The following is a 14,468-nucleotide window of genomic DNA, read 5'->3' as shown; positions in this document are numbered from 1 at the left end:
CAGCTGTAGTGATGCCTCCTTCTCAGCCTCGCCTGACCCCCGATTCTGCCTGATGCCACACTGACAGTCCCATTCCTGCCTCTCCCTGTACAGGTACACACTGGCGGCTCAGGACCTGGTGATGCGTGCCCGTGGCGTCCTGAAGGACAGAGGATGGCGGATATCCAATGACCGACTGGGCTCAGGAGATGACATCTCTGTATATGTCATTCCTTTAATACATGGAAACAAACTGTCATGAAAACAGCCCAGGGTTTTAGAAGGACAGAAGGGAAGAAAGCTGGGATGCCTCTGGGCGGGGCGGGGCTGGGAAGTGCCCCAGCAGAGTTCCAGACGATGCCCCTCCTCCCTGCCCAGGTGGGAAGCTTGCTGCCGAAAGGCCTCTGGCTGAGCTCCAAGAGGACCCTCGGGTTTCAGTTTCCTCTTTAGTAACAGGTCTGGATACTCAACAAGAGCAAAACATAAAGGCTGCGACTGAGTGTTGTGCTTCTGTCGGTTCCTTTCATAGGCCTCCTAGGTGGCCACTGCCCATTTGGGAGCACATCCATCATATTTATTTTATCCACAGTAGCTGGGGCAGCCCTTTGCGGGTGTCACTGGCAGAAGACTCTTCAGCCTGCCAAGCTGCCAACTTCCCTACGGGTTAAAAGTGCTGCATTGGAGAGTTGGGGATCATGCCTCAGAAGATGTAATCGCCCATCTTCTAGTAAGCCTGAGATTTATTTCAGGGAACACTATCTGTGTGTGTGTGTGTCTCTCTCTCTCTCTCTTTACTGTTTTTTGGTGCCGGTGGGGTGTGGCAGGGAATTTTTTTTTCTTTTTTGACATTCCTTGAATCTTAATTGTTTTCCTTCCATAGAACAGGTCTGGGACTTTCCAGGCCCCTGTCGAGGAATCTGTGTGTCCAAGTCCAGCCCAGACTGTCCCCATATCCCGTGGCCCACACCACCCAGGCCGCCATCTGGAGCGGTGCCCTGGCTAATGGAGTTCAGTCTTTGTTATGTAACGGTTTTTCCCTGAGTTGCATTTTCTCACCAAATCAGTGTGTTTTTGTGGCAATATGGGTGTTTCTCTGGACCCACAGTTCCTCTGTCATCTTCAAGGGCCCCCCTGGTGTGGGTGAGGTCTCTCTGGGAGAGTCTGGATTTCGTTTCTGGAACGGTTGGCCCTCCCCCACCCGCTGTACCATAGGGACAGACACAAAGCAGGGTTGAAGCGAGCAGGTTAAGAGATTCCTTGTATCAGTCAGTTCACCACACCCCATCTGAGGACCACTCCTCCATCTGGATCCAGGTTCCGTGGACCAGGACCGTCCCCAAGCCCCCTCCAAATAACATGTTAAGGAGCAGAGTTCTGTCAAGCGCTGTCTCTGCCTCCCCATCATATCTGGGCAAGGCCCGCTCGGAGTGGCCGTTTGATAAAAGTGAATTTGAATCAGGCTGACTGGTCATTCTCAGGCTGGACCCTCTGTTCCTTCTCCACGGAATCATGTCCCAGCCCCCCAGGTACCGAGACCCCTGTTCCCACTGTCACTCCACCTCTGGGTGTTCCTCACAAGAGCAGCGGCAGCCAGCGTATCAGACCTCCCTGGTGCATCTCGGCCGGGAGGACTCGCAAAATAGATTTTTAGAAATCACTTTTAGGCAGACCGCTTCTGGGCATGGGGGACCTTATAGAGCAGTGTCCAGTCACCGAGTCTTCTCCCTGCAGACCTCCTGTGGTAGCGTCACCATCTTGACTACTTTTTGTAATAAGACGTGCTTCCCACCCATTAAAGACAGAGGTCATTGGTGTGATTCCCCCCAGAAGGCTGGAGAGCCAGTTCCACTTCTCCTGTTTGTTCAGTCCCTTCCGCAGAGGGGAGGACAGGAACCTTTCCTCTGGGTAGTGGGTCGCCTGCGCTTACATTCTTGGAATGTAGCTATTTTCTTAGGAATGTCCTGGAGCCTTCCTGCTTCGGAATGTATTCATCCCACAGTGTGGAGACAACCGCTGGTCTGGCAGGTGAAGTATGGCGGGAATTCACCCACCGAGTGTTTGCCAAAATGTTGTTTGGGAAGAACTGGACTCACTGGTCCCTTGTCGGGAGTCATCGTCATCTGACGGCTTCCCTCCTGCTTCAGGAAATCTTAGCCACCCCCAGCGTCTCTGTGGGGAGAAGTCTGTGGTAAACCATTTGCTGCCCTGGCAGAACAAGATGCTCTGGGGAAACAGGCAGGCATCCTACAACAGCGTGGTCCGCTTTCTGTTGCTGCTCTGACTCTTAAAACCACGTACGAATTTGGAAATGAGAAAGTTGTACGTGGAGGGCTCTGAGCTGCCTTCTTTGGGAGGCTGTCCTCGCAAGCAGTCACCTCTCCCCCGTGTCTCCACTGCCTTTCACTTCTTTTATTTCCTGGGCTTCTCTCTGGGCCCTACCTTGAGCTTCTCTGGTTTTACTCCAGGCACCAGAGTCAGAGTTTGCATGTGCATATCATAGGGATGTCATGACAGCCTGGACTCAATTCTCCAACTCATTTCCTGCCAAGGCATGTCTCAGCAAAAACTCTGGAAGCCCCTGATTCAATTTATCCTAAAGTTTTGAGTATTTAGTCCTACTGGATTTAGTTAGAAAGGTATCCAGGAATTCTCCTCATAAGCCCCCTTGGGTGGAAGGATCTTAGTAGCAAGCTGAAGCCATGTTGTCAGTTTGGGGGATTGGAGGGAAACCACAAATGAGATGAATAAATCAAATGTGGAAAAAAAATGATCTGTTAATGCCCGCGGCAGGTCTGCCCAGCACCGATATTGCTCTGTGAATTGAGCTTACTCAGTTTTAGCCTCATTTTTCCCCCTTGGAGCATTCCTGGAAAGGTCAAAAGGCAACACACTCAAAATTCTGCAGAACATATTTATACGTGGTTCTGTGATCTTGCGTATCTGACTTACAGTCAAGTCTGCTTGCCCCAGTAGCCTCAAAGGAAGTCTTATTTAATAAAAAGCTTTCGATTTCCTAGTCAAGTCTTTACGGTTATCTGGGGGGGGAGGGGGGTGGCCACTTCCTTAAATGAAAGCCTCTCTCAGTTCTAAATCTCTTTGCTGGACTGGCACTAGCTCTTCAGAATACTTGGTGACACTCTTTTCCTTAAAGAGAGCAAACTTGCACTCCATCCACACTGTGGCATTTTGTCAGGCAACAGGCAAACCTGTGTTCTCTCAAAACCTGAAATCGGAGCAGTACCAGACCCAGAAAACTGGAGGGTGTGTTCTCCTGTGGTTGTGCTTGCCTAACTGCTGTTCTTACAGAGGGAACAGAGAAGTGAAAGTCGGGCTAGGCCAAGTACTCAGCTGTCTAATAGGACAGAACCCCCAAAGTGGGAATTTGTTACTTTCCACAGTTTACAGTTTTGGGGAATTTGGGGTATTTAATTTCTTAATCCCTAGCAATTTACCTCCATGAGGCTGCATGAGGTCAGCTGTGCTCATTCTTTTTGTGCTCTTCTAAGTATTCATTTACTTCTTGGAAAGAATCACAGCTGTCAATAGATACTGGTGGGCAAGGATGAGAGTCCCAGTATCCAGAGTTGGCCTCAGATCTTGGCCATTCGGGCAGGGTTTTCGGTTCACCAAGAGCACTAGCGTGGAAACACTTGGAAAAAGAACTCTCACATCTTTACGACTCTGGTCTAACCTCCTTCCTCATCTGCCAATCAACTTTATTTACAAGGCCACGAGTAGTCAGTGGTTTTCTTTCCACCACAGTCTGAGGATCTTACCTTTCCTTAAGCAGCCCAGCAGCTCCACTGTTTTCAGACTGAACATGTTAAACTTTAATGAGATTCTATTTTTGGTAAGTTCGTGCTATTGGGACACATGAAGAAAGCAGTGAGAGTCACTATCTATGCAAAAACCCACCAGGCTGACCCTAAAAGGTAGCGGATCTAAGGAAATACTAAAACAGTATCTGGCCACCGGACAGAATTTTACATTAGGAACTCGGATTTTTGAAGACTTTCAATTGCAGAGACATGTCACAGCCTGCACACCATAAGCCCCCCAAGTGTACTTTGGTTCTGTGTTGGGTGATGTGACTTATGTGCATACACTGGGATTTTTCAAAGGACACTACGTGAGCAGCCCCACCTGCCTCTTCTGTTTGAGTGTCAGTCCAGGGAGTGCTGCTCTTTATAATCCACATGATTTGTGTAAATAGCTTTAATTTTGCCTTTGCGTCTTAGATGTTTTGTTTATGTAGCGCCCAGGTAGACAGTGACCAAATGAGGCTTTAAATGTATTGTTTTCTACTGTGATGTACTTGAAGGAGAATCTCGTGTCCTCCTCTCTTCCAGTCTTCCATAGTATTTTGTGTTTGGGGTGTCCTGAGGTTACTCTATTACTCCTGTTTTGCCTCCACTTTCTTTGTTTCTTTTGGAAACCCAGGGAGGTCCACAGTGGAGATCATTTGTAAGCAATGTATCATGGTCTGGGTTTCCAAGAAAATACCCTACGTACAGTGAATGAGAGGAATCTGCCTGAAAATGGTTTCGGAACCATGTACCTTTATGCTTTGTGGTTGTGAAACCTTGACTTTTGTAACCCAAAAATGAAAACTGTTTAGTAAAGGGGATCTATTTTGTGTGTTTTGAAACTTAGGTGCAATGTTCCCTGGAAAAAGCTAAAGAAATGTATATGCTCAATGCCATTTTAAAATAAAATATTATACATATGTATATAGGACACCTTTAGCAAAACCTTTTTGTGTCATTTCGTTTAATTCACTAAGAAGTTTCTTCATACCAGGTAGTGGAATGAGTTGAGAGGGTCATGGCCTCATGGGGAGTCATCAACTGTGAACAGACTCAAAATCAGACGGGAATGGATGCCAACACGATACATCTTCACAGGAATCAGCCGTGAGAGCTGTGCATTTCACCAGTGCCTTTAGAACTACCATGGATGTTACTCCCAAGAACTACTCCCAACAGGTAATTCTTTCTTTTTTCTTTTTATTGAGGATAACTGACAGCATTATATTAGTTTCAGGTGTACAGCATAACGATGCAGTGTGTACATATTGTGAAACGATCATCACATTAAGTCTAGAGAACATCCATCACCATACAGCATTACTAACTTCTTTTCCTTGTGATGAGAACTTTTTTTTTTTTTGCGGTACGCGGGCCTCTCACTGTCGTGGCCTCTCCCGTTGCGGAGCACAGGGTCCGGACGCGCAGGCTCAGCGGCCATGGCTCGCGGGCCCAGCCGCCCCGCGGCATGTGGGATCTTCCCGGACCGGGACACGAACCCGTGTCCCCTGCCTCGGCAGGCGGACTCTCAACCACTGCGCCACCGGGGAAGCCCAGAACTTTTAAGATTTACTCTCTCAGCAACTTTCAAGTACGCACTACAGTGTCATTAGCAAATACTATGCAATTATAGTATAGTCACCCTGTTGTACATTACACCCCCAGGATTGATTTATTTTATAACTGGAATTCTGTACCCATTTCACCAACTCCCCAACCCTGTGCCTCTAGCAACCACCAATCTGTTCTCTGTATCCATGAATTAGGTTTTTTAAAAATTAATTATTCAGGTTCCACATGTAAGTGAGATCATACAAGATTTGTCTTTCATAAGACATAGCATAATGACTTGGCATGATGCCCCAAAGGTCCACCCGTGTTGTCACAAATGGCAAGATTTCATTCTTTTTTATGGCTGAATAATATTCTATTATAGCTCCATCTCTATCCCTATCATCAATCTATCTATAAAAATACATACACACCACAGTTTCTTTATCCATTCATCCTTTGAGGGACATTTAGGTTGTTTCCATATCTGGGCTATTGTAAATAATGCTGCAGTGAACATGAGGGTACATATAACTTTTTTAATTAGTGTTTTCATTTTCCTTGGAGAAATACCCAGAAGTGGAATTGTGGGATCATATGGTAGTTCTATTTAATTTTTTGAGGAATCTCCATACTGTTTTCCATAGTTGCTGCACCAGTTTACGTTCCCAACAACCTTTTCCCCCACATCCTGCTAACACTTATTATTTCTTGTCTTTTTGATAATAACCCTTCTGAGAGGTATGAGGTGATGTCTCATGGTTTTGATTGGCATTTCCCTGATGATTAGTGATGCTGAGCCTTTTTTCATGTACCTGTTGGCCAGCTGTATGTCTTCGTTGAAAAAATGTCTATTCAGATCCTCTGCCCATTTTTTAATTGATTTTTCTTGAGTTGTATGAGTTCTTTATATATTTTGGATATTAACCATTTATCAGATAAATGTCTACGATTTGTAAATATTTTCTCCCATTTAGTAGGTTGCTTTTTCATTTTGTTGATGGTTTCCTTTGCTGTGCAGAAGCTTTTTAGTTTGATGTAGTCCCTCTTGTTTATTTTTGCCTTGGGTGCCAAATCCAAAACACGTTTGCCAAGACCAAGGTCAAAGAGCTTATTACCACCTACGTTTTCTTCTAGGAACCTTATGGTTTCAGGTATTTACGCTCAAGTCTTTAATTGTTTATGGTGTAAGTAGTGATCCAGTTTCATTCTTTTGCATGTGGCTGTCCAGTTTTCAATGCACCATTTATTGAAAAGAGTGTCCTTTCCCCAATGTATATTCTTGGCTCCTCTGTTACAAATTAATTGACCGTATATGCATGAGTTTATTTCTGAGCTCTCTATTCTGTTCCACTGATATGTGTGTCTGTTTTCATGCCAATACCATACTGTTTTGATTACTATAGCTTTGTAATAGAGTTTGAAATCAGGGAACATGATGTTTACAGCTTTTTTCTTCTTTCTCAATGTTTCTTTGGCTATGCAGGGTTTTTGTGGTTCCATATAAATTTTAGAATTGTTTGTTCTATTTCTGTGGAAAATGCCATTGGAGTTTTGATAGGGATTGCATTGAATCTGTAGATTGCTTTAGGTAGTAAGGACATTTTAACAATATTAATTCTTCCAGTCCATCAGCACAGTATATCTTTCCATTTATTTGTGTCTTCAGTATCTTTCATCAATGTCTTATAGTTTTCAGTGTACAGTTCTTTCACCTGCTTGGTTAAATTTATTCCTAGGCATTTTATTCTTTTTGATACAGTTGTAAATGTGATTGTTCCTTTAATTTCTCTTTCTGATAATCTGTTATTAGTGTATAGAAATGGAACAGATTTCAATGTACTAATTTTGTATCTTGCAACTTTACTGAATTCATCTATTAGTTCTAACAGTTTTGTAGAAGGTCTTTAGGGTTTTTTTTTTTAACCTATACTATCATGTGATTTGCAACTAGTGAGAGTTTTACTTCTTTCTTTCCAATTTGGATGCCTTTTATTTCTTTCTCTTGCTTAATTTCTCTGGTTATGACTTCCAACACTATGTTCAATAAAAGTGGCAAGATGGGCTTCCCTGGTGGCGCAGTGGTTGAGAGTCTGCCTGCCGATGCAGGGGACATGGGTTCGTGCCCCAGTCCGGGAAGATCCCACATGCTGTGGAGCAGCTGGGCCTGTGAGCCATGGCTGCTGAGCCTACACATCCAGAGCCTGTGCTCCGCAGTGGGAGAGACCACAGCAGTGAGAGGCCCACATACCGCAAAAAAATAATAATAATAAAAATAAATAAATAAAAAGTGGTAAGAGTGAGCATCCTCATCTTGTTCCTAATCTTAGAGGAAAAGTTTTCAGCTTTTCACCACTGAGTATGATATTAGTTATAGGCTTGTTATATATGGTCTCTATTCAGGTAAATTCCCTGTGCATCCACTTTGTTGAGGGTTTTTATCATAAATGGATGTTGGAATTTTGTCAAATGCTTTTTCTGCATCTATTGAGATGATCATATAATTTTTATCTTTCATTTTGTTACTGTGATGTATCACACTGTTTTGTGGATATTGAACCATCCTTGCAACCTTGGAATAAATTCCACCTGATCATGATGTATGATCCTTTTAATAATGTATGGTTGAATTTGGTTTACTAATAATTTGTTGAGGATTTCTGCATCTATGTTTATCAGGGATATTGGCCTATAATTTTCTTTCCTGGTGATGTCCTAATCTGGTTTTGGTATCAGGGTAATACTGGCCTCATAAAATGAGTTTGGAAGTGTTCCCTCCTCTTTTTTGGGAAGAGTTTGAGAAGGATTAGTATTAATTCTTCTTTGAAAGTTGGTTAGAATTCACCAGTGAAGCCATCTGATCCTGGACTTTTGTTTTTCTTGGGAGGTCTTACTGATTTAGTCTCCTTACTAGGAATTGGTCTGTTCAGACTTCCTATTTCCTCATGATTCAGTCTTGGAAGGTTGTATGTTTCTAGGAATGTATCCATTTCTTCTACGTTGTTCAATTTGTTGGCGTATCATTGTTCATAGTAGTCTCATGATCCTTTGTATTTCTGTGGCATCAGTTGTAATGTCTCCTCTTTAATTTCTTTCAGCCCTCTCTCTTTTTCTTTTGATGAGTCTCACTAAAGGTTTGTCGATTTTATCTTTCAGAGAACCAGCTCTTGGTTTCAGTGAAATTTTCTATTCTTAGTCTATTACTTCATTTCTATTCTTAGTCTGTTATTTCATTTATTTCTGCTCTGATCTTTGTTATTTCCTTCTTTCTACTAACTTTGGGCTTTTTTTGTTCTTTTCTAATTCCCTGAGGTATTAAGTTAGATTATTTGAGATTTTCTTGTTTCATGAGGTATACATTTATCACTATGAACTTCCTTCTGAGAACTGCTTTTGCTGCATCCCATAGGTTTTCATGTGTTATACTTCCATTTTCACTTGTCTGAAGGGTTTTTTTATTTCTCTATGGACCCACTGATTTTTTTCAGTAGCTTGTTTAATTGCCACATATTTGTGAATTTTCCGATTTTATTCTTGTAATTGATTTCTACTTTCATAGCACTGTGGTCAGAAAATATGCCTGATATGATTTCGGTCTTCTTAAATTTGTTAAGCTTTTTTGTGGCTTAACACATGGTCTATCCTGGAGAATGTCCTATGCACACTTGGAAAAAATATGTATGTTCTATTGCTATTGGATGGAATGTTTTGTATATGTCTGTTACATCCATCTTGTCTAATGTGTCATTTAAGGCATATGTTTATTGATTTTCTGTCTTAGTGATCTCTCTATTGATGTGGGTTATTAAAGTCCCCTACTATTACTGTATTGCTGTCTGTTTCTCCCATTAGGTATTAGTATTTGCTTTGTACATTTAGGTGCTCCTATGTTGTGTGCATAAATATTTACAAATGTTATATCTTCTTGTTGAATTGACCCTTTTATCCAAAGAGGTATTCTTTTTTTATATATATATAGTGATCTTGGGGTCTTCCTATTTTTTATTTTATTTATTTTTGGCTGTGTTGGGTCTTCATTTCTGCGTGAGGGCTTTCTCTAGTTGTGGCAAGTGGGGGCCACTCTTCATTGCAGTGCGCGGGCCCCTCACTATCACGGCCTTTCTTGCTGCGGAGCACAGGCTCCAGATGCGCAAGCTCAGTAGTTGTGGCTCATGGGCTTAGTTGCTCCATGGCATGTGAGATCCTCCCAGACCAGGGCTCAAACTGGTGTCCCCTGCATTAGCAGGCGGACTCTCAACCACTGCGCCACCAGGGAAGCCCCCAAAGAGGTATTCTTAAGTGAGAGGGCTAGTGACCAGTATCCTTGCTGAAGACAGTAAGACTCAAGACTCCCCTTTGTCATTTAAGCATTTTAAAAAATTACAAAGTGTTAGTAAAATGTACCATCTTATAGAGAAAAGTTACCTTACAGGTGGGACAAGACACCAAAAAATGCTAATTCTGCTTACTTCTAGAGTCCAGCAAGTTAAAGTAATGTAGAAAACACTGACACAATGTTAAAAATAATCAAAGTATTGATTCACAAAATAAAGCTAAAAAGTAGACTATAGCTCATCTGAAGCTTAGTTCAGAAGAGCAGACTAGGTAAAAAAAAAAAAATACTCATATTAAAAATGATTTCATTGCAAAGTCTATCCAGCTCTTTTCACCTTCACGTTTACCCTAATGCTTATGGTGTCTCCTCCTCCCTACTCAATAGCAAAAACTAAAAGAGTCACTCTTTGGATTAGATACATTTGTTTGGGACATTTTTTTCTCTGTGGAAGATGGAGGAGTCTTCTAGCATTGTCTCACGAGTAGTGCTTAGCATATCAGATTACCTCTTGAAAGCTGTAGTAGACTGTCACCAAAGCTGGCTGCCAACTATGCCTTCTGTGTTGGTTTGCAAATGCTCCTTTTCTTATCAAGAGGTGGTATTTGTATCCCCCATCCCTTGAATTGGTCTGGCCTGTGACTTGCGTTGCTTAATAGAATGAAGAAATGACACTCTGAGAATTCCAAGCCTAGGTCTCTAGAGGTCTGATACCGTAAGTGAGGCCCAGCCACTTCTCAGCTGTTTAAGCCATTCCAGCTGAGTTCACAGACATCACAGGACAGGGAGGAAAACCATCCACACTGAGCCCTGCCCGAATTCCTGATCCACAGAAACATGAGCAAATAAATGGTTTTGGTTTCAAGCCACTAACATTTGGGTAGTTCATGATACAGCAGTAGATAACTGAAACAAAGTATAGACAACCTGGCTCTGGAGGATTTGGGGTAAAGTGATTAAAAATATCAACTAAAAGAAGAAAATGGCATTGAGAAAGTACATTTGTAACTTGGGAAATAATCCTCCTTTTGGAACCTGGTAGAGTGAATGGGGGAAACAAACTTATAGCAATAATGCAGAGACTCTAACGTGGCTGTGATGGTATCTTAGCAAGAGTTCTCCTCCACACCTGTGTTTTGTTTCTTTGTGCAGCTTAAAATGATCATGAGTAAGCCAGGAAAATTATGACTATTGGGGCTATGGCTCTAGATCGGGGAAACAAAAGGTCTTTAAACTCTCAATAATGATAAGCCCATCCCATGTTGTACCTTTATGACTGTTGGGAGAGTCAAGTGGTTCTTTGGCTCCCAAGACTGTTGCTTGAGAGTGTTAGCTTATATCTGAGTAGAAACATAATTTTAAAATTGTGAGTATGAGAATTAAAAAAAATTCTCATCCTCATCTAAAAATCCCCATCTACAAAATACTTCAAACTTGTTGCCATCCCAGTTTTTTCATTTAATTAAATGATGGGCCAAAGAGTGAATTAGATATCGTAGCAATTAGTCTGCCTTTTTAATTGCTTCTTCTATCAGTAGAGCCCCGAAAAGACTGCTGCTCTCTTAGTACATCTCCCTACATTTTTTGGCCTCATGTCTTTCACTTTTGACGAGATTTTCCAGCCACCTAACCTCCTTTGCTTTATTGATTCCACTTAGGCTGCCTTCAAGAGATTCAGATAGTGACTGAGCATGAGACGGAGGCAGGGTGCACCTTGACTGCCTTGCAAGGACCAGGTCTGATCAGTTTGGTGGTCCAGGGGGGCCATGGACAGACCTTTGGAAAATGTGAATGCAGATCTGGAGGACAACACTCTTCTAAAAGGGGCATACAAATACGAGCTTTCTCTTTTACCCTCTTTTTAAATTTTAATTTACAAATCTAGTCACAGAAAAGTAAAAGTAGATAAGCCCATTCAGAAGGCACTGTTGTGAGGTGGGAGTGGGTTTGGGGAAATTGTTGACATAAGGATAGGAGAAAAGAAGTTGCAGCAGCAAAATATCTCAGAACAAGTCATTTCACACTCTTCAAGCACTATTAGTATTTAGTAACCAGTCATCTCTGATTAAAGAACTGCGGAACCTGAAAATAGTAGTCTTAGCAGTTCTGAGTTAGACATTACCTCCTTTTTGAGTTTGGTCAGTGAGAAAAAAAGTTGGGAGGACATGCTGGAGAACTGTGAAATTTCTACTCTCCTGTCCTAGGTGAAAAAAAAAAATCAAATTTCTGATTCCTGGAAGCTCTAAACGTTAAGTCAGGGGACATTTGGCAAGTCTACCAATTGCACAATAGAATTGGAAAGAAAATTAACAGTGTGGTTGTTTTCATACTTATGAACAATATAAGTGCTATCATTATTAGTATTGTATGCCTTAAAATACAATGCAAACCGACTCAAATATACAACATCATATATAAATACCTGGGAATTGCTTCAAACATTAAGTGAGGAGGAGTTGAGGGCACACAGATAAAAACAGTTGGAGAAAGTTATGCAAACTTGGAAATAAAAGGATGATGCATGTTTTTTCAGTGTCTTTCCTGGAATATCATCTACCAGGTCCACCCAAGAATGATTCAATTCTTTGGTTAGGGTTCAGCAAACTTTTTCTATAAAGAGACAGACAGTAAATATTTAGGCTTCAGGGGTCATTTAGACTCTGTCACTAAAATCTGCTTTGTATCGGAGCTAGGATCTGTTCTAAAATGGTAAAAAGTCAAGCTTAATATCTTGATCAGAAGTATTAATTCATGAAAATACGGCCTGATCTTGCTTCTCTCTTGTGAAATGGATGAAAAAGTCAAATACATTAGTATACACTAGTGGCCTCTAATTAAGAAAAAACAGATGAGTAATCATTTACCTTGTTTTATTGGGTTACCAACAAAATAATTTATTAATTTGCCATTTTTTTATTGCTAAGATAGTCTTATATTCAGCTTTTTGCCACAATGGTGGTGGATGCATCAGAGTTGTGATACTTTATTTCCTCAGTACTAAGACACCATCAGTTATATTCTGCCACCAACTCAAAGCAGTTAAAATTTTTTTTTTTTTTGATTTTCAAGGAGGATGTTAACCCATCATTTACCACACTCCAGCAATGAGGCAAAGAAAAACATGCATGCATATGGTCTTGTTATGTGTTATTATGTATTATATATTTATTAGGCCCTTTGCTGGGCACTTGAGATCTGGGTTCTTTTATCTTCTTCTCACGTAAATATTGTCACATTTTATAAATGAGCAAATAATTTCATTCCATTGTGATCAGAGAGCCTACTTTGTATGATTTCAGTCCTTTTAAATTTATTGAGGTTTGTTTTACTGCCTATCATATACTCTATACTGGAGAACGTTCCCTTTGAACATGAGAAGAATATGTATTCTGCTGTTGGATAGAGTGTTCTGTAAGGTGTCTATTAGATCTAATCAGTGAAGTCTTCTATTTCATTGTTGATCTTCTGTTTAGTTGTTCTACCCATCATTGAAAGTGAGGTATTTAAAGTCTCCAACTATTATTGTTGAATTGTCTGTTTCTCTCTTCAGTTCATCATATTTTTCTCTGTGTCTTTTGGGACTCTGTTGTTAGGTGCATATATGTTTATATTTGTTAACCTTTTCTGATGGATTAACCCTTTTATCATTATAAAATGTCCTTCTTTGTCTCCAGTAACAATTTTTATCTTAAAGTCTATTTTATTTATGCTTTGAATAGTTTTATTAAAGTAAAAATAGATCCGTATTTGATCCAGAAGATTCCTCACAAAATTTCATTTCCATCTGCAAGGCATTTGACCAATAAACATGCCAGACATTCCTAGAAACGCACTGACAAAGTGCATATGATTTTAAAGACATTCTCTAATCAAATAAAACAAGATCCCTTAAGTACAGGGAAAAAAAGTCTATTTTGGTTGTTATTTGTATAGCCACTCTAGCTCTTAACTGGTTATTTTTTGCTTGGTATATCTTTTTCCATTCTTTCATTATGAGCCATTTTGTATTTCTAAATCTAAGGTGTCTCTTAGAATATAGTTAGATCGTATTTTTAAATTCATTCTGGCAGTTTCCACCTTTTGATAGAAATGGTTAGTCCATATACCTTTAATGTAACTATTGATAATGTAGGACTTATGTTTACCACTTTATTATTTGTCTTCTGTGTGTCTTATGTCTTTTCTGTTTCCCTATTCTTCCATTACTGACTTCTTTTAAATAATTTCTGGTACACCATTTTAATTCCCTTGTTTCTTTACTAAATTCTTAAAGTTATTTTCTTAGTGGTTTCCCTGGAGATTACAATTAGCATCTTAACTTAAAACAACCTAGTTTGTATAATGCCAAATTAATTTCAATAGTATACAAAAACTTTGCCCCAGTAAACACTTCCTTTCCTCTTCCTTTGTGCTATTATTTATCATGCAAATTACATCTCTATACAATATAAGCCTATCAAAAGTTTAATCATCATTGTTTGATGCACTGTCTCTTAAATTATATAGAAGGAAAGAGTTATAAACAAAAGTACATTTATACAGTCTTTTATAATTCCCATATATATTCTTTATTTCTTCCTATGGATTCCAGTTACTATCTAGTATCCTTTCATTTCAGCCTGGAGGATTCTTTTTAGTATTTCTTGTAAAACATGTCTGCTTGGGACAAATTCAGTTGTTGATCTGGGAATGTCTTAATTTCTCCTTCATTTTCTGAAGGATAATTTTGCTAGATATCAAATTCTTATCTGACAGGTTTGTTGTCTTGTTTGGTTTTTTGACCTTTCAGCACTTTAAAT

At 40.4% G+C, this 14,468-nt stretch overlaps 1 protein-coding gene and 1 long non-coding RNA gene across 5 annotated transcripts in view; one reads left to right on the top strand and one right to left on the bottom strand.

Annotated features, from left to right (window-relative positions):
• Positions 1 to 4,730, top strand: part of PPM1H (protein phosphatase, Mg2+/Mn2+ dependent 1H) — a 264,421-nt gene extending 259,691 nt beyond the window's left edge. For all 4 annotated transcript variants that reach the window (XM_067697206.1, XM_067697207.1, XM_067697208.1 and 1 more), the window contains one exon: positions 94 to 4,730. In XM_067697206.1, the coding sequence (XP_067553307.1) occupies positions 94 to 122 (29 nt within the window). In that variant the 3' untranslated portion in view covers positions 123 to 4,730. The remainder of the gene's footprint in view (positions 1 to 93) is intronic.
• LOC137202141 (uncharacterized) overlaps positions 1 to 14,468 on the bottom strand; it is a 68,960-nt gene that overhangs the window by 30,610 nt on the left and 23,882 nt on the right. The gene's annotated exons all lie outside the window — the stretch shown is intronic.

The sequence above is a fragment of the Pseudorca crassidens genome, chromosome 11 (genome assembly GCF_039906515.1).
Source record: "Pseudorca crassidens isolate mPseCra1 chromosome 11, mPseCra1.hap1, whole genome shotgun sequence".
In the NCBI taxonomy this organism is placed as follows: domain Eukaryota; kingdom Metazoa; phylum Chordata; class Mammalia; order Artiodactyla; family Delphinidae; genus Pseudorca; species Pseudorca crassidens.
Note: the sequence above shows the minus strand (reverse complement) of the source record. Positions and strands in the feature narration are given on the sequence as shown.